Source organism: Capricornis sumatraensis, chromosome 18, assembly GCF_032405125.1.
Source record: "Capricornis sumatraensis isolate serow.1 chromosome 18, serow.2, whole genome shotgun sequence".
NCBI classification, from domain to species: domain Eukaryota; kingdom Metazoa; phylum Chordata; class Mammalia; order Artiodactyla; family Bovidae; genus Capricornis; species Capricornis sumatraensis.
In genome coordinates this window covers 21,285,451-21,308,627 of record NC_091086.1, presented here as the reverse complement: position 1 = coordinate 21,308,627, position 23,177 = coordinate 21,285,451, and the positions used below count along the sequence as shown (strand labels likewise).

General features: G+C 42.3%; 1 protein-coding gene across 2 annotated transcripts in view; it reads left to right on the top strand.

The window, feature by feature from the left end:
• The window catches only part of CWC27 (CWC27 spliceosome associated cyclophilin), a 270,424-nt gene extending 250,376 nt beyond the window's left edge, over positions 1-20,048 (top strand). Inside the window, exon 14 of one of the 2 annotated variants that reach the window (XM_068990605.1) lies at positions 19,958-20,048. In XM_068990605.1, the coding sequence (XP_068846706.1) occupies positions 19,958-19,970 (13 nt within the window). In that variant the 3' untranslated portion in view covers positions 19,971-20,048. Of the gene's footprint in view, positions 1-4,230; positions 4,541-19,957 lie in introns of those variants that run through there. The other variant, XM_068990604.1, reaches the window with a different exon arrangement.
• Positions 20,049-23,177: the final 3,129 nt, after the last annotated feature.

The window sequence follows — 23,177 nt, the reverse complement described above, 5'->3', positions numbered from 1 at the left end:
GTGGTAATTTCCTATGTTAGGGAGACTTGGTAATGGGAAAGAGTGGTTTATAGAATTGCTGATGAAAAAGATAGCTGTTTACATTATATTAAACATAAATGCATTTCAGTCAGAAATGAGTTATGAATATCGGAATTCTGTATTGTAATACTACTTACTCTATGTCTGAGAATAAGGACCTCTCTTGTTTTCCCAATGAATATGAACTGCTGTCACATCTTAATCTAGTTCACAATTATATAAGAGGTTTTAAAAACAGATGTCAGTTTGGTCAGAGTCCAGGTCCCTTCTGAAGAATCACTTGCTTACTTCTGTTTATAATTCCACACAGTCTCATACAAAAAAGAAAAATAAACTTACCTGTTTGTGGGCTGCACCCCACTGGCCTATGAGCCTTTTAGTTGCCCACCCGTGAGACCAAAGAAAGAACCCGGAAACAGTGACAAAGTCACCCAAGATGCATTGCATAGGGAACCTTACAAGCCAGAAGCAGAAGGGCGTGGAGTGACACCCTACCCCACAGGCAGATGGCAGGCAGGAGGCAGCAGCAGTCTTAGCTACCACGGCGGGGAAGGAGGTCACCATTTACAGGGGAAATTGATGTCAGACTGGCTCACCAGTTAACAGGAGAACCACAGAGGAGCAAGTCTCTGCCAGCCCCTCAGGTTAACCGTCGCCAAGGGGGACGCTCCCCTTTGATAGCCTTGCTTGGTGGACTGGTTCTGCTCTCAGCACTGGAATAGTCACTACCTGGGACAGGGGGGCACACATGTAGTGGTTACTGTTGAGGCTCTGGGGTTGAGCGGGAAGATGGGTCATGTGGTAAAGCAGGGACTGCATAGAAAGCAAGAGAACCACCATCTTGAAGGGCCTGACCATACACCTGTCAGACGCAGCCTCTGTGGAAATGGAAAGCCTCCACATTTCTAAAACCACTAAAGTCAATGTTCTTCCTTGAGAATCTGATCTTATGTAAAATTTTTAATTAATGAAAACTAAATATTTGTCTTTGCCTTCAGCTGAACAAGCTCTAAAATTTTCATATGTAAATGATGTGTATAATTCCAAAAACTTCACTGCTCTTGCTGGCCCAATTCTATGAGCAGCCACAGAGTGAGTTATTAGTACATACAGGGTTATAAACCACCAGACCTTATGTACTTGAATTAAGTCTGTATAATAAGTCTGCGTGTGTATTCTCATAGGAGACTGTAAAATGTGGGCGTGCTTTCAATTCATGCAGTCTGTGATTTATGAAGGCACACAGGTCAGGAGTTTATTATGCTGAAAATCATAATAACTGTTTTGTTTTGCTTTTTAAAATGAAGTGGCCAAAGCATGTTGAAAGATAAATGGGAGAAGCATTTTGATTATGTTTTTATTTCAATTAAAGATTAAATATTATTGCTGAGTAACCAGCCATGCTAAATAGTATGATATTAAGGCTGAAGTAGTTTGTAAGCTGATAGCCCCTTCTTTCCTCTGGGTTTAGGTTTGTTATTAATCAAAATGTTGGACTTGTTCAGTGCAGTGGTGTATGAAACAAACAGTTGAAAATGACAGCTACTTTAATTTACAGCTTTCTGTTTTTTCAGATTTGTAGGAAAATCTGTTTCTTTTTGTGGACTCTTATGCTATTATTCACATGTCTAGATTTTATTTCTTAACACCAAAGCCAACTAAATTCAGTAGTTGTAAGATTCTCTCATGACATAGAAAGGCGGGTGCCTGTAATGGTTTTACTTGACAAATTCTGATAAAGTCATTTTTGAAACATGGACAACCCCTACTAGAAGTAGATAATACAAAAAAAAAAAAAAAACCATCTGTCTTTGGGGGCAGAGAAAGGGCTAATTTTTAAAATAGAAGAATGTATATATGGAAAGGTATTAAGTTAACTAGGATAGTGGAGTTTGTATTCTTATATTAATATAGGAGTATCAAATAAGATTGTTTTAAAGGGAAGATGATTCCAGCTATTTTCTGGTTTGGGCTTAGCCTCAGCACAAGTCATTTGGAAAGCTGCTGCGCACTTACCAAAATAAAGTGTTAGGGTCTGGGTTCCCCACATGTAATAAGGACCTTTAACAGGACAGTCTTGCCACACTTCTAAACTTAGTCCTTATCAGCAGTAATACACTTACAGTTTCTGAAGAGCACACTCTGTAGGGAATGCTGCATAGATTGTATGGAGTATCAAAGAAAAAGAAAAAGACTACCTCTCAGCATCTGGGGGGAAAAAAGCATATTAAGTAAGAAAGAGCTTGCTTTTAGGCACAGTCTCTGAGCAAAGCAGGTTGCAAACCTTATGCAGAGTTTTGGGGTTGGGGATCGTCTCAGGGTTGATCACAGCCTCCGAAGCACCACTGTTACGGAGAGGCCCCTGGTGACTGATTGGTGGGCTTTCTGAAGCATGTTCACTGGTGTGGTTCTGCCACTGACTGGCCAACTTTCAAGAGCATGAGGCTGTCACTGATTTTTTGGCTTTTCAGAGGTATATTAACTGAAATGAGTTACCACTGATCATTTTGGCCTACGCAGGCCATCATTAATTGATTAAATCCTGTTTGATCGATTCAGTCTGGTTCTAATGGTCCCTTGCTACCATGGCTCGAGAGTAATTGCCTTTTGCTAGGAGTTGAGGATTGTTTTATTCTCAGATGCTAATACTTAAAGAGTGTAGAACATTGAAAGCATAAGAAAATCATACTCAGAGGATTCCATCTAATAAGCAATAATCCTATAATGCACTTTCTAAATAAGGCTGTTTCCGAGGTTAAAGCTGTGAAAGTATGAAAAGTCAGCAGTTTTCATGTGTGATACTGTTATGAAGTCTAATGCAAATAATATATTAATAATAAAGTACAGAAATGCAAATGTGCTTTACTTCAGTTAGTAAACTAGACTCTAGGTCATCCATATAATAATATCACTTGTACTCATTGCATTCCAATAAGCTTTTCTGGGAAAGAAGAGGGTGGGAATGGTGGTAATATATAGTCAACTCATGACAATCAACCCTACTGAATTCTTTGCAATTGTAGTATCACTAATATTGTAACATTTCATTTTGCTCACAACATCTTTTTAGAATTCTTCAAAAATCTAAGTATATCCATGGGAATTCTTAACACAAGTAAACTTCACCCAGCATTTGTGGTACTGCAGGAAGAAAGGCTGTGGGAGTTTCTGCTAGTACCTATCGCCCAATCTCTGCTTATAGAGGGAAAAAGAAATCACTATAATATTTGGATTTCATCTGAAAGTTACAGCTGACATGTGGGGAGTGTTAATCCTTTAGGCAATTTAGCCATATCTGCTGTGATAAAGAAAAGTGCTGGGTACGCCTGTTTTTAAAATTGCTTAAATATCTCGTGAGAAAAAGAAGCCTTAGTAGTTTTACTTATATATCAAAAAACTGAACTGTTTTCATTCCAAATTTATTCAGCTGCCCTAGAATCTGGTTTGGAACTTCTCTATTTATTCCGAACACCTCCTAATGGGGGCAGAGCTAATCACTTACACAGTTCTGTGCTGCTAAGCATGGCCAACTTATGACCACTTAGAATTCAAGCACATGTTGATACCTTAAGACCAGTGAGCATTTGATAAAGTAGGGAAGCAGGGTGGTTAGATTTGTTGTAATCAACAGTAAGAGGAGGAAATTAATTCATGGATCTGTGCCCAAAGCTCCGTTTCTTCTTGTACAATTATTTTTTTAAACTCAGCAACTCCCCAGAAAAGGGAGTCATAACACCATTTGAACAGGAATTTTCTGAACACATTCCCTACTTGACCCATTGAACTACTGCAAACAAAACAAATCAGATAGGGCTGGTTTACTGTCAGGGTTTTGCTTTGCAACCTGGCTCACTCTGGCTCAGTGAGTGTGCTCTTTAAAGGAAGCTGACAAAATGTTCTCTGAGTTTAGTTGAAGGAAGACTTCTGGGTAGAACTCTTTACCTCCCATTAGAGAAGGAACCTCAAGTGAAGTCTGAAGCACAGAGACTCACTACTAGAAATACAAACCAACAAAACAAACTCCAGACATGTTTTTCAAATTTAAGTGTTTTCTGAGAAGTTGGTTTCCATGTGGTTTAAGCACCAGTAAACAATCAACCCATCTTGATGTTTTGTAGCCTTTTGGTTCATTATGCCAAGACAAGTGTAGTGTAGAACTTCTTTCAGTTCTTATGCCAAAATCAGTGAACCATCTCTCTCCCACTTTAGGATGTCGCATGTACTTCAGTTTGAGGATAAAAGCAGAAAAGTGAAAGATGCAAGCATGCAAGACTCAGACACATTTGAAATCTATGATCCTCGGAATCCAGTGAATAAAAGGAGGAGGGAAGAAAGCAAAAAGCTGATGAGAGAGAAAAAAGAAAGAAGATAAAATGAGAGTAATGATAACCAGAACTCGTTGGAAATGTGCCCACAATAAATGGCCTTATAACAGCCATTGTTCCGGAACAACAGCATCACTTAAGGGTGTGAAAAGAAGTATTTTTGAACCTGTTGTCTGGTTTTGAAAAGCAATTATCTTATGTAAATTGTGGAATGATGTAAGCAAATGCTTTTGGTTACTGGTATATGTTTTTTTCTTTTTTCTAATTGACCTTTTGTATTGCTAAATCTGAAATAAAATCACTTTCCTTCCAGTTTACATATTAACCATTTGCAGACTGCACAAGCCTGTTTGTATCTTTTTACCCTAAAATCTGTGAAGCCTTTGTTTTCAAGATTTTTTTATAAAAGTTTTACAGGAAGAATATTTAAGGGAAACCTCCTTGGCATTCTGCTATCTTTGAAATATAATTTTTAAATTATGTAATATAAAGATTGATAGGTTTGTTTTAAATCTTCAGGAACCCCTGAGTGAGTGTTGACACCTGCATCTAGGTACCTAGGCTTACTGACTGCAGTCAGGACGCAACCACACCAAGTAGTATCAGCCAGGCTTACTGCAGACCATGGCCTGGCCCATCCACCTGCCCTTCTCAGCACAGCCACAGCAGGAGCACACACGGAGGTCCCATCCTGGCAACAGAACTCATTAAGAATTCAGCCTTTTATGACAGTCGGTCATGCTCTATGTTATCTATACTATTTAGTCAGTGTCTTCTAGAATCTGAATGCCAAAATTATTACCACAGGTTAATGCTCAGTTACTTAATAAAAACCTTACCAGCTACATGTTTTCAGATAGTGTCTCATCAGTTCTCCCTTTTGAAGTGGAACCCAATAGGCTTTCTTTATGAAGCTACCAGGTGGCGGAAGTGATAAAGAATGTGCCTGCCAACGCAGGAGATGTAGAGAGATGCAGGCAGAATCCCTGGTCGGGAAGGTCCCTCAGAGGAGGGCGTGGCAACCCACTCCATTATTCTTGCCTGGTTTTCCACAGAGGGGCCTGGCAGGCTACAGTCCTTGGGGTTGCACAGAGTCAGACACAACTGAAGCAACGTGGCACACACACGCAGGCTTTCTTTACAGCAGTTTCTCTCACAACATAGTCCCAGACACTACAGCTGTAGCAGCAGCAGCCTCACTTATGGCCATGTTAGAAAAGCAAATTCTTGCCATACTCCCCACCACCGCTACCCCATCTAGACAGAATGTGAAACTTTGATCATAGAGAGCTTGTTAAACAACCTGCCAGCTTCACTGCTGGTGATCCAGTCTTTGAGACAGCAATATCTAGTGAAGTTTAAAATGTTCATATCCAGTGATCCAAAATTTCAAATCCTAGGTCTGCTCCCTAAAGAAATTCTCACACACTGCTCAAGGGAACTGTACTAAATATACATTGAAGTATCAACCAAAGACTAGATAAATAAGTTATTGTATATCCATGCTGTGGAATACTTTGTAAGCGGTAAAGATCAATAAACCAGATCTCTCTGTATTAGTTTCTCTTAAAAATCATGTGAGGAAAAGGAAAGCTCCCATATAAAAATTTAAAATGTGCAGCTCACAATTATATATTGTTTATAGACGTACACATGTAGCAAAAGTTAGTGTTTACCTCTAGGGAGGCAAAAGGAGTACATAGGCAGATTCACTTATGTTTGTAATGTTTGATTTCTTACGATAGATGTTGGGTAGTCAATCCTCGCTCTATTTTTCTCTATATATTTTGGTATGCCTGGAATATTTCATAATTTATTCTTTATGATCATATCTAGAACCTGGGGTAAGAAGACAGAAGGACAATCCTTTTCTTTTTTGCACAGAAGTAGGAGAAAGTTTCAAAGTGGAGAGGAATATGATAAAAGTTTTCTGGGAAATAGATGCAAAGTCACCAAAACACAAGCCAGTGTTTGGAAATGTGCCCTGTCTTTCCCTCATCACTGTAACAGCAGTTGTATTACAGAGGTTCACAAAGCAAAAGGCTCTTTCCTCAGCTCACGAAGTCTCTGTTGGTTACTGTTGAAAAGTATTACCACTAGACCTGTTTGTATTGAAGTACCCCATAGGTTTTCTCTATCATTCCTCCAAGACTGTGTCCACCTAAAACAGTGTGGTTTTGTCTTCAAAACAGAAGGAACCTCAGGTCTCTGGGGTGCAACCAGAAGACTAGTATTTATAGGCTGAAAAAGAAGTGAATGACAGAATTAAACCAGGTTGGCTGAGTGCTCCTTATGTTGCTTTAACTGCAAGGAGCAGAAAGATCTGAAATTCTGCAGAGATTAGAATCTAATCAGAATTTCACCATGATAATAAAACTGACTTTGAACTTAACCAAATAATAGCAATAGCAATTTTGAAAAGCTTAAGAACATGGTTAAACTGTTAAATATGATATTAAATGTGCTTATAGCAAAATCTTTGGAAATGTCACAGGAACATGTTTGGGCCATGTGAATTGCAAAAAAAAAGCAAAAAAATGAATTCAAAGAAAAAAGAGAAAATATGTAAGAAAATTAGCCTTTATAGTTCATTCTACTACTACTACGACTAAGTCGCTTCAGTCGTGTCCGACTCTGTGCAACCCCAGAGATGGCAGCCCACCAGGCTCCCCCATCCCTGGGATTCTCCAGGCAAGAACACTGGAGTGGGTTGCCATTTCCTTCTCCAAATAGTTCATTCTAGTTTTACATTTATTTGGGCTTATTTTTCTCTATATGCATCCTCTAGGGATGTGTTATCCTGAAACAGTGAAGTCTGGAAGCCTTCTTGTTCACTGTCTTTGGTGATGCTGGACATTGTAGAGAGCAGAGAGAAAAGCAACTCCCAGCAATTTTTTTCCCCTCATTTTCCTGACAAGCCATTTTTTATCACATTGGTTGAAGCTGATGGCAAGGTGAAAGTTAAAATTCACTCTAGACCTCCCCTTTCTCAATAGGTAACTGAAGAAATGCAGATCTCTAGAATTCTTAATGATAGAATGGCAAGATGCACATGACCACATGCCCGCAGCTCTCTGTATGCTCCGAGGCCACGCAGTCAGTAGTACGTCTGCTGCATCTAAAAACAGGGACACCACAGAACAAGGTCATTAAAAAAGTGTGAGGAGATAAGTGGTTTGCTGCTGTTGTTTTTAGAACAAGTTCAATAAACTATGGTGTCCTTATCAACTGTCACTACCAAGTCTCTTGATAGGATCTGACGTGTGAGGAACAGAAACCTGTGCTGTTGTATCTCTGTGGCCTGAGTGAAAAGGTTAGATAAATGCAGAATATTGCCCCAACATGCTGTTTAATCTTGGTGATAACAAGAAAGAAAATGGATGTGTGAAGTGAGTTACCACTGAGGGTTGTATCAGTATAAGCAATTTGTATGTACGGGGTGTAGAGAAGTTAAGAGGGGTTACATTCTTTAACACCGTCATTCACAAAAAAAAAGCGGGGCGGGGGGGAGGTCTGGTGTCTCTATGGCTTTGACTCCTTTCCAATGACTACAGTTTATCCTGGGATACCACTTCTGCTTCCTAGAAACCAGGAGGGTTTCCTGTCCCATATATATTTTATCTCTGTTCTTTTAGCTTTTAATAAAGGCCAAATAAGAGCCATATTTTAGAGAAATCCTTTCTAATAAGGATTCGGTGAAATCTGAATTCCTCGAGAAATAAAATAATCTTGACAAGTATTAGAAGTCTCCACGAGAAGTATGCTTATAGAAAGAATACTCATTAGTCCTCAAAATCTTCCTTGCAAAGCCACACGCGAACGGCTTTGTCACGGGTTCTAAGGGCTGTGCGGATCCCTGGGCAGAGTTTGCAATGGTGCGCTGCTTAACTGGCTCCGTGAAAACAGAAGGCAAGCAAAGCCCTGATTTGCGTCATTTACCAACTTCTGTGGTGTCAATACTCTCACCGTGGCTGATCTCAAGCCACCAAAGGTAGCTCTCGGCTACAACCGGTCGTTTTTCCCATTCTGTTCCATTGCTAAAAAGAACCTCTACAGTAACTCTTGCACTGGCCCTAGAGAACTCACAAAGGTTCTTAACCTTTTTTCCAAGATGACACAGTCTTCAGGCGTATTTCTCTTTGATGTGATTACTTCAGACAGTTTGGTGAAGTTCTAAACTGTAGCAACGCCTGCACCCTATGCTTTTCATAGAGTTTGCATCTTTAGATATATGCTGAGAGAGGTTTCTGAAGTCACATGGCTCACATTTATTTTTCCCTCTGCTCATCTTTTTGCCTCAATTTAGTCCAAATCTCACAGAAAGAAAAAACGGGGAGGGAAAAGGAAATGTAATTACATTTCTTTGAATTATTTTCTGTGAGTGATAATGTAGAAATTCATCATTTAAATTTTTTGGAAAATATTTTGGGCTAAGGTTGGAGAATCGTACCTGGAGAGAACACCAGCTTCTAAATGCAGACAGGAATCTGGTCTCTCTCTTCCACATCTGCTGGGGATTATTCCTTTAAGGTTAAATCATGATACTAATTCACATTACTTGATCAGTAAGAACATCCTCTGACGGCTTTCTTCATAGCACCAGTCAAAAAGAAGGCGTTCTTAGTCTTTTAGAAAATTGTTATTTTCTCATTCCATGATGCCAGAAATGATAATCATTACTGCAGCTCCAGCACTTTTTAATAATCAGAATAACTTTGAGAGCAGAAAACTCTTATGTGATTTTCTCATTTGTTTTCTGATTAATATAATCAGAGCTTTGTTATTCAGATGCTTTAATAAGAATATATTTGAAACAAAGGGCATCATGTATTGAAAATATATTTGAAATGAAAGGCATCATGTATAGAAAATAAATGACTACTTTAAAGTAGTATCTATGGCTAGTTCTCACTGGTTATGAGTAAATTTAAAATTTGTGGACTACCTCTTTTTTGGTATTATGTGTGTAAATTGTTCTTTAATTTGCAATTTTTGAGGAAATATTTAGGGTAAGAGGAATGTGATCTCTGCTCTAAACTTTCATTATATTATTGGTGTAAATGAATACAGTAGTTAAGAATAGGTACTATCTCCCAAGCAACCAAAGAATTCAATTAGTGATTTTTAAATTGATTTAGAAAAGTTATGCATGTGAGGTGTGGGTCCATTTCAGAGTGAAGCTTCCTAATGTCCATCCTGTGGATTTCATGTGTCATCAGGCCAACATGTCCACACTGAGTCTGTCTACACCTCCGAGCCCTTCTTCCCCGGATCTGCTTCTCCTGCACTTTGCCCCATCTTCCCCACTGGCAGTGAGGCTTTTCTAGTTGCTCAGGCCAAATAGTTTGGATGCCTGTCTTCATCTCACACCCTGTATCCAGTCTGTTATGATAATCTGTTGGCTTAACCGTTGAAATATACCCAGAATTTCACCATTTTTTTTTACTGCTTCCCACTGTTACCAACCCTGGTCAAAGGGACCATCAGCGTTCGTGTGGAGAACTATAACAGCACCATAGCCAGGCTCCCTGCTTCCACCCTTGCTTCCCTAAGTTACTAACAACATGGCAGCCAAGTGCACCCTTTTAAAACATAAGTTACATTGTTATACTTCTCTGCTCAAAACACGGCAGCGTCTCCCCATTTCATTCACAGTAAAACCCACAGCCTCACCATGGCCTACGAGGCTCTAGAGGACCCCCATCCCCTCCCTCAATCTCTGACTCCCCCCTTTTTACACTCCTCATCACCGGACTGACCGCGCCGTGTGTCCGCCGCTGCATCACACGAGCTAGATGCGGGCCTCTCAGGCGCTGTGCGCTAGCCGGTCCCGCCTGACCTCTTGTCCTCCACACCCCAACTCCCACGGCTCCTTCAAGGCTGCTAAGATGGCCCTTTCTCAGTAAGGCCTACAGTAACCCACTCAGCTTTACAATTGCAACCCCTCCCCACCCCGCATGCTGTTTCTCTACGTCTCCCACTGTAGTTATATTCAATGGCACTACAAACTCCTAAGCACTCTGCCTTATTAATTTATGTAACTCTTATTAACAACCCTATGGAGGAGGCACGAACTCTTGTTACCACTTTACAGATGAGAAACTAAGCTTTACAGATGTTAATTATTTGTTGTTTATCATAATCTCCCACCACAGAATGCCCTCCAAGAGGACAAGGAGTTTTGTCAGTTTTATTATTGATCCAGTGCCTAGAACCATGCCTAGCAAAGACAGACACTTAATATTTGTTGAATGAATAACCCTCCCTCCAAAAAAAAAAACACACCAGGATCCATTATAGTATTGAGGCTTCCCTGGTGGCTCAGACAGTAAAGAATCTGCCTGCAATGTGGGAGACCCAGGTTCAGTCCCTGGGTGGGGAAAATGCCCTGGAGAAGGAAATGGCAACCCACTCCATCATTCTTGCCTGGCGAATCCCATGGACAGAGCAGCCTGGTGGGCTATGGTTCACGGGGTCGCAACGAGCTGGACACAGCTGAGCGCCCAATGTTATGTAGTGTTGTTCTGTATTTTATCACTTAATATTACCATCATTTCAGAAAGCTAGGGCATTTGTATACTAAAAATGAAGGAAGGTTATAACTTCAGTTCAGAAACAGCTCTAATATTTGAAGAAATTTCACTTTAGGAAACCTTACTACATTGTCTTTTTCTCATTCTAACATAAGATGCTTTGTCACAGGTGGGCACAGATCCAAAGAGCATTTGGAGGGACCTCTGGTCTGTAGAAAAACACACATGGCTTCCTTGAGTACCTGCTCTTTATAGAAAGCAATATTCTAACTCCTGAGACGAGAGGGAGCCGAGGGCCAACAGGTAATATGTAGAAAGCCAGACGTGGAATGTGTATAAGGCTTCAGACATGCAACTGATTTAACAGAAAAACAATATAACCTCTTAATATCAGTTTTCTCCTCTCAGATGGAAACAGTATCAGCTGCCTTACCTACCTGTCACAGTCAAAAGAAGGGATAAACACAAAAACCAAGCTTTATAAAGCATATAATGAAAACAGCTAACATTTAATGGATGCTTCCTTTATGCCAGACACTCTTCTAAGTACTTTATCTGTATTAACTCTTTTAATCCTTATAAACAACTCTGTGAGATAGGCTGTACTATTGCCTCCATTTTACAAATGAGGAGGAGACTTGAAGCTTTGCAAAGTTAAGTAATTTGTCCAGGTCACACATGAAGTAAAGCAGCTTGCTGAAATTTAAAACAAGACTGAACCCAGAGTTTTGAGTTGATCACTAGACTACCATGCCTCTTGCTGTACAAACCAGACTGCTTTACAGTACAGCTCGCATATACCTATAGAGTTACAATCCAAAGGAGGCTAACAGCCCAGAATAAAGACACAGCACAGTGACTTCAGTTGACAAGAGTTATATGTGTAAAAACTAAGTGAGTGCTAGAATGAACACGGACTATGGTTTAGTGGGATTAGTCTAGAACTGCTTTGTGGCGGAGAGAATTCTGACCATAATTTGGAAGGAAGGGAGAACATGGCATTGAGGAGACAGGTTATGTTGCAGGTGGAGAGAACGTTATGCAGACAAGCCATTAAGACAAACGCAGGAGACAGTGATGTGTCTACATGATGCCAAAACATCTGGCCAATTCAGTTTAAAAAAAAACAACAACCCTATCAGCATAGATTTCTTCAGTCAATCCAGATGTTTGGCATCCTGTAGACAAAACATCCAGATGATTAACTGAAGATTTGACAGAGTTGACTGAATTAACCAGATGTTGCAGCATTGTAGAGACATCGTGTCAGGACATTTGTTTGGCTGGAGTGGGGTCCAGCTGTCAAAGAGATAATGGTCTGGGCAGTGAGGGAGGACTGGAGCTTGCATTTGATGCAACTGGGAGCTGCTGGAAGAGGCGTGTGATGGAAAGGATGCTTAAGGAAGAGGATGCTAACAACCATGTGAAGAAAAAAATATGGTGAGAGGAAAAGTTGTAGACAGGAAAGAGGATGTGAGTAGAGTGCAGGTGTGTGTGAGGTAATTAGAGCCTGGACCAGAATCAGGCGGGGGAAAGAAACAGGAAGGAGCGGATCTGAAAAACATTACAGAAAAAGAACAGGAAGTCATGATGGGCTAGACAAGGGGGTGAAACTGCACATCACCTCAAGGGTGGAAGCCTCCAGGCCTGGGAAAGCAGCTGCCGTCAGCCTCGCCACAGTAGTAAACCAAGCCGGGATCCCCAAGAGACCTCCCCCACGCACCTCCATCCAGAGGCCAGAGCCAGGCCCACAGGCGGAGGGAACCTGGTTGGAGACCACTAACACAACTCTTATGCAAGGTTCCCTGTTCCTTTTAGAGCCACCTAAATGATTTCCCTTCAAATCCAATTTCATGCAAGGATTGAGAATGCTAGATTAAGACCATTAGGTAGACACAACTTCAGCCAAAAAAGACAATATTTTGATGTAATTTGCCTTTATACAGTATATCATGTAAACTAAGATCTATAGAGGTATGACTAAATTAGATGAGATTAAGAGAAATTATAAATATAGTACCTATATTACCTAGTTAAGCATTATAAAAACCTGTTAACAGGCACAATTAATGGCTGAATTCAAGAATTTATATATCTTTTAAAGTCCTAAATTTATGAAACCTTGGAACATTGACTCTTGGTTTGGATATTCTGCAGATTTTATCTCTAAAGAGTCACATACTCTAAATTACTAGGATTCAAACTATGGTAACTATGATAGTGTGCTCCTATTTATTTTTAAAAATTCCAAATATTCATGGTTTTGAAAATTTGCAGTTTCAAATGTTTTCAGCCCCAGGTTTATCTGCCCACACAACCAGTGCATGCCCTTTACAAAAACACCCAGGATTTCTTCAACTGTTTCCTTGTTCATTTCAGGAGGCAAGAAACCATCAACAGAGGCTTGTTGCTGTTGTTCAGTCGTTCAGTTGTGTCCAACTCTTGCAGTCCCATGGACTGCAGCACGCCAGGCCTGCCAGTCCCTCACCATCTGCCGGAGCTTGCTCAAACCCATGTCCATTGAATCGGTGATGCCATCCAACCATCTCATCCTCTGCCTGTCAACAGAGGTTACTCTCTCTTTGTTCATGGTTTAGAGCAAAACAGAATTTCTCTCTTTCTCTTTCCCTCTCTCTCCCCTCCCATCTCTCTCTCCTTCCTCCTCCCCCCACCAGAGAAACAACACAGAATGTGAGACCATAAATATATTGCTGTGCTCCAGGTCACCATGGGGGAGGTGGAAGGGTCAGGAAACTTGTAAAAATCAATTTCCCAGGCCTCAGAAATGACAAGTCTGTTGATCTGGGGTGGGAGCCCAAGCATCTGTTGCTTTTTCTGTTAGATTTTTAACAAACTTCCCCAACAATTCTGATGCCTGTTTCCTGAAAATCAGACTTAGATGCTGCCCTAAAGCAGAAGGCTAGAGAATGAAATACATCTATTGGAAATGCAATTTTAAAATGGTAAAACGTAGATTAAATTTTTTATTACACATCTCTTAGTCCTTCCTTTATGTAATAGTGCCTAAGTAAATTCACTGTGTTCTATGATATGCAGAATGTTTCACAGAAACTGCATAAAGTCAAGCACACCTATGCAATCAAGCTAGAAGTGCGGAAGAAAGTAGGACAGCTTGTCTGTTCTCAATTCACAGCAGTGGCTATGACAGCCCTTCCCGAACACAATGTGTACATGATGGGAAATATAATTAATGATCTTGGTAAGTATTTCTAGTGCTCCAAGGCTGAGTAACTTATCAGATAGAAAAAACAGTTGAGTTCACCGAAACAATGGGTGATTTATCCAGGTGTGTTTGAATATAACCTTCCCACAGCCATCTTTTTGTAAGAAATACTTCAAAGTTAGTAGATAGCAAACTATTCAAAAAGTTAATCAGTGAAATGTCCCCCATCATAACATCAAGATTACAGTGTTTGTTCTCTACATATAATCCCTTAGGTATCCTTTTCTGGCAGTACTAAATCTGCTACAAGAAATATTAGTGAATTTTTTTTCCTGGTACTAAGGCTTCATTTGCCTTAAGCTCAACTCACTCTCAGAAGTCTTTTCCCCAAGGATATAGGAATGAGAATAAATTGAGAGAACCTTATTAGGGGCCCTTCATTACCTAAGGTATAACAATTAAAAGTCAAATTTACTTTTATTGTGCTTTGAATGATGCTTTGGAAACAATCAAGGGTCTCATATGTAACTCAAGTAGTTTTGACTTGAGCAGTAATTCGTTCCCACTTCGCATTCTCCTGCCACTTTGAAATCTCATCTGCAACCATGGGGAATGGGAGAAAATCAGGACAAGCTAGGATTACAAAAGAAAACCCTTAGGAACTTTTAGAATATAAAAAGTCCTTGCCTTCTGATACAGGTTAAAATGAAGATTCATTTCCAATGATCCTCTTTTATCCCACGGCATGTGCGCTAGAGCCTGAGCGTCGGCCTCTACATCCTCTGATCAAAGAAGAAAGCTTTCCTTCGCTTCTGAACCAAACCTGCTCTCTTTCTGTTGGTTCAAACAACACCGGGGTGTGGGAGGAAGACCCTTGTGGGGCTTGACTTCACAGGGTTTATACCACTACCTTCTTGGAACTCTCTCCTCCCACCTCTTAATCCTGACTCTCCCTTTCCTACCAGCAGTTCTTGTCCTGCTCTTCTTTTTTTTTTTTTTTTTTAACTCTCATCTTGGATGCTGGCTCTGAGGAATCTGGTCAGTACTCCCTGAGATAAAATGGCCTTCAGAGCCAAGGCATTTAACAGGTGGAAGCTAAAAGTGCTGCTTGTTCCACATGACTTAGCCTGTACTACCTCACTTTCCCACTGTGAATACTCATCAAATACTTGTCTTCCTGTAAAACTTGTGGCACAAGCTAGCTGATTCAGTGACAAGACAGTAATTTATGACTTGGGCTAGCCAATGTTCCATCTCACCTGCAGAGGCCCATGACTTGCTCAAGAAATAGATCTGCCTGGAAGTTCAGACTCTACAATAACTAAAGAGGCTTCTGAGCATCACCGTTCCGGCCCACAGCCCTCTGCCTCTGGCCCCCAGCCATCTGCAGCACTTTGAGGAAGGTGGTTTTTCACCAGGCCTATAATTTCACGGCCACCCAGTAAGATATGGAACAAAGACACGCTTCCGAGGCCTGTGAGCTATATGAGTAGCCAAAGTGTCTCTCCACAGGCTGGCAATAGTCCCAGGTTTAAGAACAAGGTCCTCATGACCTGCTGAGCTGGGAGAAGATTGTGTTCCTGGATGACAACCTGCCTTTGGCTCCTGGGTGAACCCTCTCTGTAGGTATAATGTGAAAATGTGTTTAGCGCCTCTCTTCAAAGAAAACCTCCTCTCTGCTGACAAGGGTTAGTAATATGCTAAAATGGTACACTTACCTCTCTCTCTTTCTCCTTTAAATATCCAAGACACTTAGCGTCTCCTGAGGTTTGCTAGTTAATAATGGGGCTTCCCCCGCCCCCGACAATCCCATCAAGTATTACCTGAAGAAGGGCTAGCCATTTCAAAATCCATAGTAGCCAAAGAATTCTTCTAGCACCTGCATGCACCTGAATGCAGTTCCTCTTGTCTTCTATCCCACATTATCCTTACTGCTTCTAAGAATCTCCTACCAATAGAGGAAAAAAAATTTTTTATTTTGTTTTTCAGCAAGTGCACTTTTTTCCAATCATCTTGTGTGCTGGAAGTTAAGTAAACATTGACCTAAAAATGTTACAGCACCTTCAAGAACCAAGCTCTTTTTCCCCCCTCTGTCTCATCCAATATGATGGGGCCAAGTTTGACATTTCCAGAGTATTTAAAATATAAGGCTAAAATATAACCTCAGTGGTCATTGGCCTGACATGAGTCTGGTTAAATTTAAGGAAACTGCTTCCAGGATACGACTTAGATGCTTTAGAATTTGTTGGAATGTGGTCAACAAAAAAATAAAATTTCAAATCCCAGTTTATTTGTTTGAAGGACCTCCATGAGGTAGACTCTATACAAGAAACAATTCCATCATCCAGAGTGAATATTCACTCTTTTTTTTTTTTCCAGCCAGGAGTTTGGAAGAAGCCAGCAGGCAATGTAATCATTTGGTAACATCCTTCCCACTGCCAAGATGGATTAATGCTGGGAGATCTTACAACTGATGAGTAATCGGTAGTACTTACAGACCCTTCATGATCCCCAAGATGTGATTATTTTCCTACATGGATTTCTGTCCTCATCCTCCAAAGGGTGCTTTGTCTTTTCCTTTACTCTCCCCGCTCTGGACTCTCAAGCCCATGTTGCAAGTACGGCATGGTCTCCAAGTCATTGCTGACTTCCTTCTCAAACCAAGACAGTGAGCACTTTAGAGACACTGCTAAAATGTGAGGGCTGTATTATCAAAGTTATACCAGTTTCCTTTTAAGTGATTCTGGAAAGGTATGAATAGTTGTTTATTAAAATTTAGAACCTAAGCATCCTTTGGTTCCACTGGTTTGGTTTATTATGCCCCTACCTAATACTCAAGCTGATTTGAAGATATCATGGATATACTAAAATCTCACCCTATGGAGAACCTAACTGAAACAATAACCCCACTGTGAGTTTTCAAAATAAATGCTCTTTGCGGCTTTTAGCACTATCATTCGTTCCTTAAATTTTGCTCACCTCCACTACCCCAACTCTTCAACTTATATTCAACTCCCTTCTTGGACTAAAACGGCCTCTAAAAAGGGAAATGAAATCTGACAGCAAAAGAACTCACATTCGGGAATCAAACAGCCTAAAGGTCAAGCTCTGTCTCTGCCACCAACTAGCTGGGAATCCTTAGATGATTCACCTAATTGCTCTGAGCTTTGGTTTCCTCATCTGTAATTTGGACATACAGTTTACCTCAAAAGACTGATGGTTCTTTGACCTAAGCCAAACTCTTTTCCTTTAGGCTTAGGGACCTGCAAACCTTTGCCTCCTACTAATCACTCAGGAGGTAGGTACTTTGGTCCTCTTCCCAGATCCCTTCAGCTGAGTCCCAAGTCTTAAGGTCATCCCCAACAGCAAGGCTAATTTTGGAAAACTGGGCTAAATATATCTCCAAAACCTCATTATTTCTGATTAGCAGCCTCACCCACAGAAACACTGTGTTGCCTAAGCTGAGTGCTACCCCTCATTCACAGTAGCCCACACCGTAAACCAGTGGGCCCTGCCTTACCTGATATCAGAATCAGCCAAGAGCTTTGAAAACCACAGATGTCTGCTCCACTCCCAACCCTGGAAGCCTCTATTTTTAAGTTTGCTGGGTAATTCTGATGATAACCTCAGGTTAAGAAGCTCTGATTTTAGTAGCCACCAAACATCCCTATCTTTTCCTCCCACACCTTTGAACTGGCTTATCTCTCCTGAGCTATATAAACCCACTGCTACTTCTCCTGAACCCAGTTAGATATTGACTATGAGCTCCAAACAGGTCACAGGGACTCAAGCTACTGATTATGGCTTAAGAACCCTCCTCCACATCCCCAGCCCCTTGGGTCCAAGAGGGAGAAAAGGCATCACATTTTAGCCAAAGAAATATAATCAAGAAAGCACTGGGGTTGTAGAATCAGTAGCAGCCAGTGTGGAACAATGGATCTAAGTTCAAAAGATTTAAAGGCCTGAGACTCCAACAGTGATCAGAAGCAGATAAACACCCTTCTCCCTGCCAAGGCAATCTAACATGACGTAGCACTGAGTGTGCGGGTGAAGCTCATAAAGCAACCCTGGTGAGACCTCTGTTGTGAGAGAGAGAGTGTGAGAGAGAGAGAGAGAGAGAGTGTGAATGAGAGACTGTGTGTGAGAGACAGAGTGACTGTGTGAGTGGGTGTGAGAAAGTGTGTGTGTAAGTGAGAAAGAGACAAAGTGTGTGTGGGAGAGAGTGAGTGAACGTGTGTGTGTGAGTGAAACTGTGTGAGAGAGACAGAATGTGTGTGAGAGAGACAGAATGTGTGTGGGAAAGTGTGAGAAAGAGACTGTGTGTGAGAGAGAGTGAACGTGTGTGTGGGCATGAGACAGTGTGTGAGACAGAGTGTGTGAGAGAGACAGTGAGTAAGAGAGAGTATGTGTGTTTGAGTGTGAGAAAGTGTGTGTGTGAGTGTATGAGAGAGACTGTGTGAGAGAGAGTGTGTGTATGTGAGAGAGTGCGTGTGTGAGTGTGAAAGAGTGTGTGTGAGTGAGAGGCAGGGAGGGAGAGAGGGAAGGAGGGAGAGAGAGGAAGAAGGAAGGAAGGAAGAAAACAGATCGTGTCAAGTCCTCATGTGATTAAAACGAATCAGCAGGGCAGTTTGCACTTAGGGGCATTCTTTAGGAGTACCAGTGCGGCTCATGTGGACCCCGACTCCAGCTCCATCTCCACTCGTCCCCAAGTTCCAGGTACTTGCCTGCACCCTGCTCACTGGTGTGACTCATAGGATGGCTGACAGTTTAACATGTGCCTGATAAACCAAACACAGGGTGTAGGAGCCAGGACACTGAGCTGCAGGGACTCCAGCGGGAGTGCTTCAAGACTGCCCACAGGAAAGTTCATGGAAGAGCCTGCTGTGAGACGAGCCGAGCCGCTGTGAAGGCGAAGGGAGGCGTCCCTCACTCCCTGTGCCCCTTGGCGCTCTTCCCAGCACTGCCTCCTGAGCAAAGTCCAGTAGCTTCCCACTTAAAACGCATCAAGCCCTTTGCTTGATTGGCCCGAAAAGACTGTGTCACCTCACCCAGAATTCTTTTCAGAAGACTTTACAAAGCCATTGATAAGAACGACATATTTCACTATCTGATGTCTCTACTGACATCTCAGAACCCCTAGAATCCTTTGATCACTTTTTCTCCCAGAGGACATAGCTTTTCACCAAGACCAGTGTGAGGACCATCTCCAAGGAAAGCAGCCAGCATCCAAGGTTCACCCTCCCTTAGCAAGCCTCTCCAGGCGTCGGCAGCCCTGTTCCATAAAATGCTGCTAGGTGCCCATTCTGTTTTTGGTGCGGTGGCTCCCCACAAGGGCTCCTGGGGAACACAGGCCTGCACCTGACTCTGGATCCTAGAGCCCGGCCATCCTCCAACAACTGGCTAACGGAGCAGGCTAACAATGGTTGGAAATCGTTAAAACTATTTTAATAAAAATAAAGTCATGAATAATATGGAACTCTAATACAGATCTCATTAAAGCAGGTAGCTATAAAACCCTATACTTTAAGAATGGCCTCTCTCTCCAAGTGAATTTCAGTTACGGTCCAGGATTTAATTTACACTTTGGGGCTCTGATACTACTGCAGATGGTGGGCAAACCATTGTCTCAGCACTGTGGTGATAGTCAAGCACGGTCTTAGCACAGCAAATCTGCCTGGCTGGAGGGAGCAGGTGGCCGGCCAGCGACCTGCGGGCTGTTGCGCATGCGCCCCTGCGCAGCCCGCCGGGCCGGGGGCGTGGCTGTCCGGACGGCGGCCCCCGCGGCGGCGTCTGACATCGCCGTCTGGGGCACCCTCTCGTCTCACCCGGACCCGAATTCCTTTCAGGGATTAGTCCTGACTTCGTGATTAATCGGCGCTTTCTGGTTTTCCTAGGGTGACGTCATAGGTGCGCAGAGATAAAACAGGCTCCCTTCTGAAGGCTCCGGCGCAGAGCAGGGTCCTGAGCCCCGGAGGCGATCCCGGGACCCCGCCCCGCCCGGACGGCGGTAGCCAACTCCGCCCTGCGGCCCTGAGGAGCGCTGGGTGCCCCGCCACGGAGCCTCTGCTCTTTATTGCTTTGGCCCACTGGTTAAATGCAAAGTTCAAGACTTTCTGTGCTTTTTTTCATAGTTATAAAAGTAGGACATGCTCATTTCAAAAGCTGGAAAATTATAGAGAAAAGGCAATCAAGCAACGTCTCACCCTGCGGGCTCCATCTCTGTTCATTTTGATGCATTTCTTTCCAGCCGTTTTTGTCTTTCTTTGCAATAGATTTTCAGATGTTAACACTGCCCAGCTGCAGTCGTGTTATAAGGAAATAATTTTGAATCTTTTTTAGCTTAATGTGGGAACAGATACATTGCATGTGCTTCTGTAGAGCTTCTGTAAAGCTCCTTTAGAACCTCCTTAGTGGATGTACTCTCACATACGAAAATATTATTTCTATTTTATGGACATCTAAGATGGGGCTTCCCTCATAGCTCAGTTGGTAAAGTATATGCCTGCAGTGAAGGAGACCCGGGTTCAATCCCTGGGTTGGGAAGGTCCCCTGGAGAAGGCAATGGCAACCCACTCTAGTACTCTTGCCTGGAGAATCCCATGGGCGTGGGATGTCCATGCGGTCACAAGAGTGGGACACGACTGAGTGACTAAACCACCGCCAGGATGCCTCCATCTTTTACTGGAATCCAGGTAACAGGTGGACCAACTCTGCAGCCTTTCTCATGTTTGCCTAGGATTGGTTTTTGGTGAAACATACAAACCCAAACTAAGAATTTCATCCAGTTTATGTTAAAGAAAGAGAGAACTTGAAAACTTCCGCCCTTTTCCATATTGCTGAGGGTGGGGAACCAGGGTAGGGGCTGGCTGCAGGATGAGCTTTCTGTTGTCTGTGAAGTGAGAGGTCACAGGGCTTTGCAATGGAGATGGAGGCTGGCGACAGAAGAGGATGCACCCTCTCCACTCAGCTGAGACAGAGAGGTCAAGAAGGTAGTAATCTGGCAACTATGGGGAAAACTCCCTGTGAAGATAAGGGGTTAATTAATTTTTGTTGTTCAGTCGCTAATTCCTGTCTGACTCTTTGTGACCCCATGGACTCCAGCATGCCAGGCTTCCCTGTCCTTCACTATCTCCCAGAGTTTGCTTAGACTTATGTCCATTGAGTCAGTGATGCCCTCCAACCATCTCACCCTCTGTCACCCCCTTCTCCTCCCACCTTCAATCTTTCCCAGTGTCAGCATCTTTTCCAGTGTCAGCATCTTTTCCAGTGAGTCAGCTCTTCACATCAGGTGGCCAAAGTATTAGAGTTTCAGCACCAGTCCTTCCAATGAATATTCAGGGTTGATTTCCTTTAGGATGGATGGGTTTGATCTCCTTGCTGTCCAGTGGACTCTCAAGAGTCTTCTCCAACATCACAGTTTGAAAGCGTCAATTCTTCGGTGCTCAGCCTTCTTTAAGGTCCAACTTTCACATCCCTACATGACTACTGGAAAAACCACAGCTTTGACTATACAGACCTTTGTTTGCAAAATGATGTCTTTGCTTTTTAATATGCTGTCTAGGTTTGTCATAGCTTTTCTTTCAAGGAGCAAGCATCTTTTGATTATTTTTAGAACACTGTTATTAAATGATCTATTTTAATTCTGTTGGTCACAAGCTCCAATGTATTATTTGGGGAAACTCTTCTTGTCTCTTTCTATTAAAAAATAATAAAATCAGAGAAAAAAAGGTGGGAGAACTGGTCTGAGTGAAGGGAGAGAATCACCACTTGCATTTACTGCCCTGCTATGATCTGCCCTCTGGAAAGTCCCTGCTCCATTTTATGAGAGACTGGTGTAATGTTTTTGTAAGATTCCAGATAGCTGGGATAAGCAGAACCCATGAGCCATCCAAAACTTCTCTGTGGGCTCCTGCATAAGCCTACTTCTATTTTACCTCCTGCAAGCCACCTTGTCTGCAAGTTGTGATAGGAGGAGGAGATAGTGGGACAAAGGCTGGCAGCTGGGGAGTAAATTCAGCCTCCCAGGGCCTCTTCTCCCAGGTTTTATGCACCCTATCACTTGTTAGTCTCGTTAGTGAGAGGCACACCACCCTACTAGTTGTGTGAGGACCAGAGCACTGCAGGTCCCAGCCATGCTTGGCCATGACTGTCTGTAACCCAAGAGAAAGCCAGGAGCAGCCCTGGCTTTCCCCTCCCCTCTTTGCTTGGTCTGGGGACACTTTCCCTTTATGCAAGAGCTCTGTCTCCAGTGTAGTCTGTTTCCTCAATGCTATCTCTGAGAGGAAAGCTAGACTGACCAACTGGCAGCATTAAGACACACCACCATGGTACTTGGTCTGCGAGGAGAGGAGAACCAGCTTTCTGGAGGGCAACACTCCAGACCTGCCTTCCAGCAGCAAACCCACCAGCTCCCAGATCTCAAAATCTGGTCCTCTTTTAGTAGCCAGCGGTTTTCAATGCTTCCATTTCTGGAGGATGGTTTCCTTTTTGCTGTCTGGCTCTCACAGGACTAGGAAAAAGCCAGCTCCTTCACAGTTACTTCTCATCATGTCCAGTGAGGTCAGTCCCTCTTGGCCTGGACTCTCAGCATCTTTCTCTAAGTCACAACGTTCTCTAGGCACTTGCTGACCCTGCTGTGTTCTGCCTGTTAAAAGGTCACCTGCGTTTTGAATTCTTTCCACTCTCCTCCCAGTTATTTGTGATAGCCTCTTAGAAGCTTAAAAATAACATTTATTTCCCCGGTGGTTTTGTATATTTCCATTTGACAAACTCTATTTTGTTCCATGTGTTTCTAAGGGAACAGAAACCAAAATGGTTTATGTCCTACTTCCTACACTGGCCTGACTGATGTTGTCAGCCTGGAATTGTCCTTCAGCCAGAGTGGGTACTTCCAACCATAAGCTGGACCTTGATGCAGAAACTATATAAACTACAAAGACAATGGACATTGTTTGGCTGTTGCGAAAGCTACTTCATTCTACTTCCTTTAATCAAGCAGTTAATTTTTTAATAGATAGATTCAAGCCACTTTGCATGGATATGATAATATAAAAGTGGGTTATACCAAGATACTGTGATTGTGAATCCATTATTAAAATATAACTGAGGGCAATA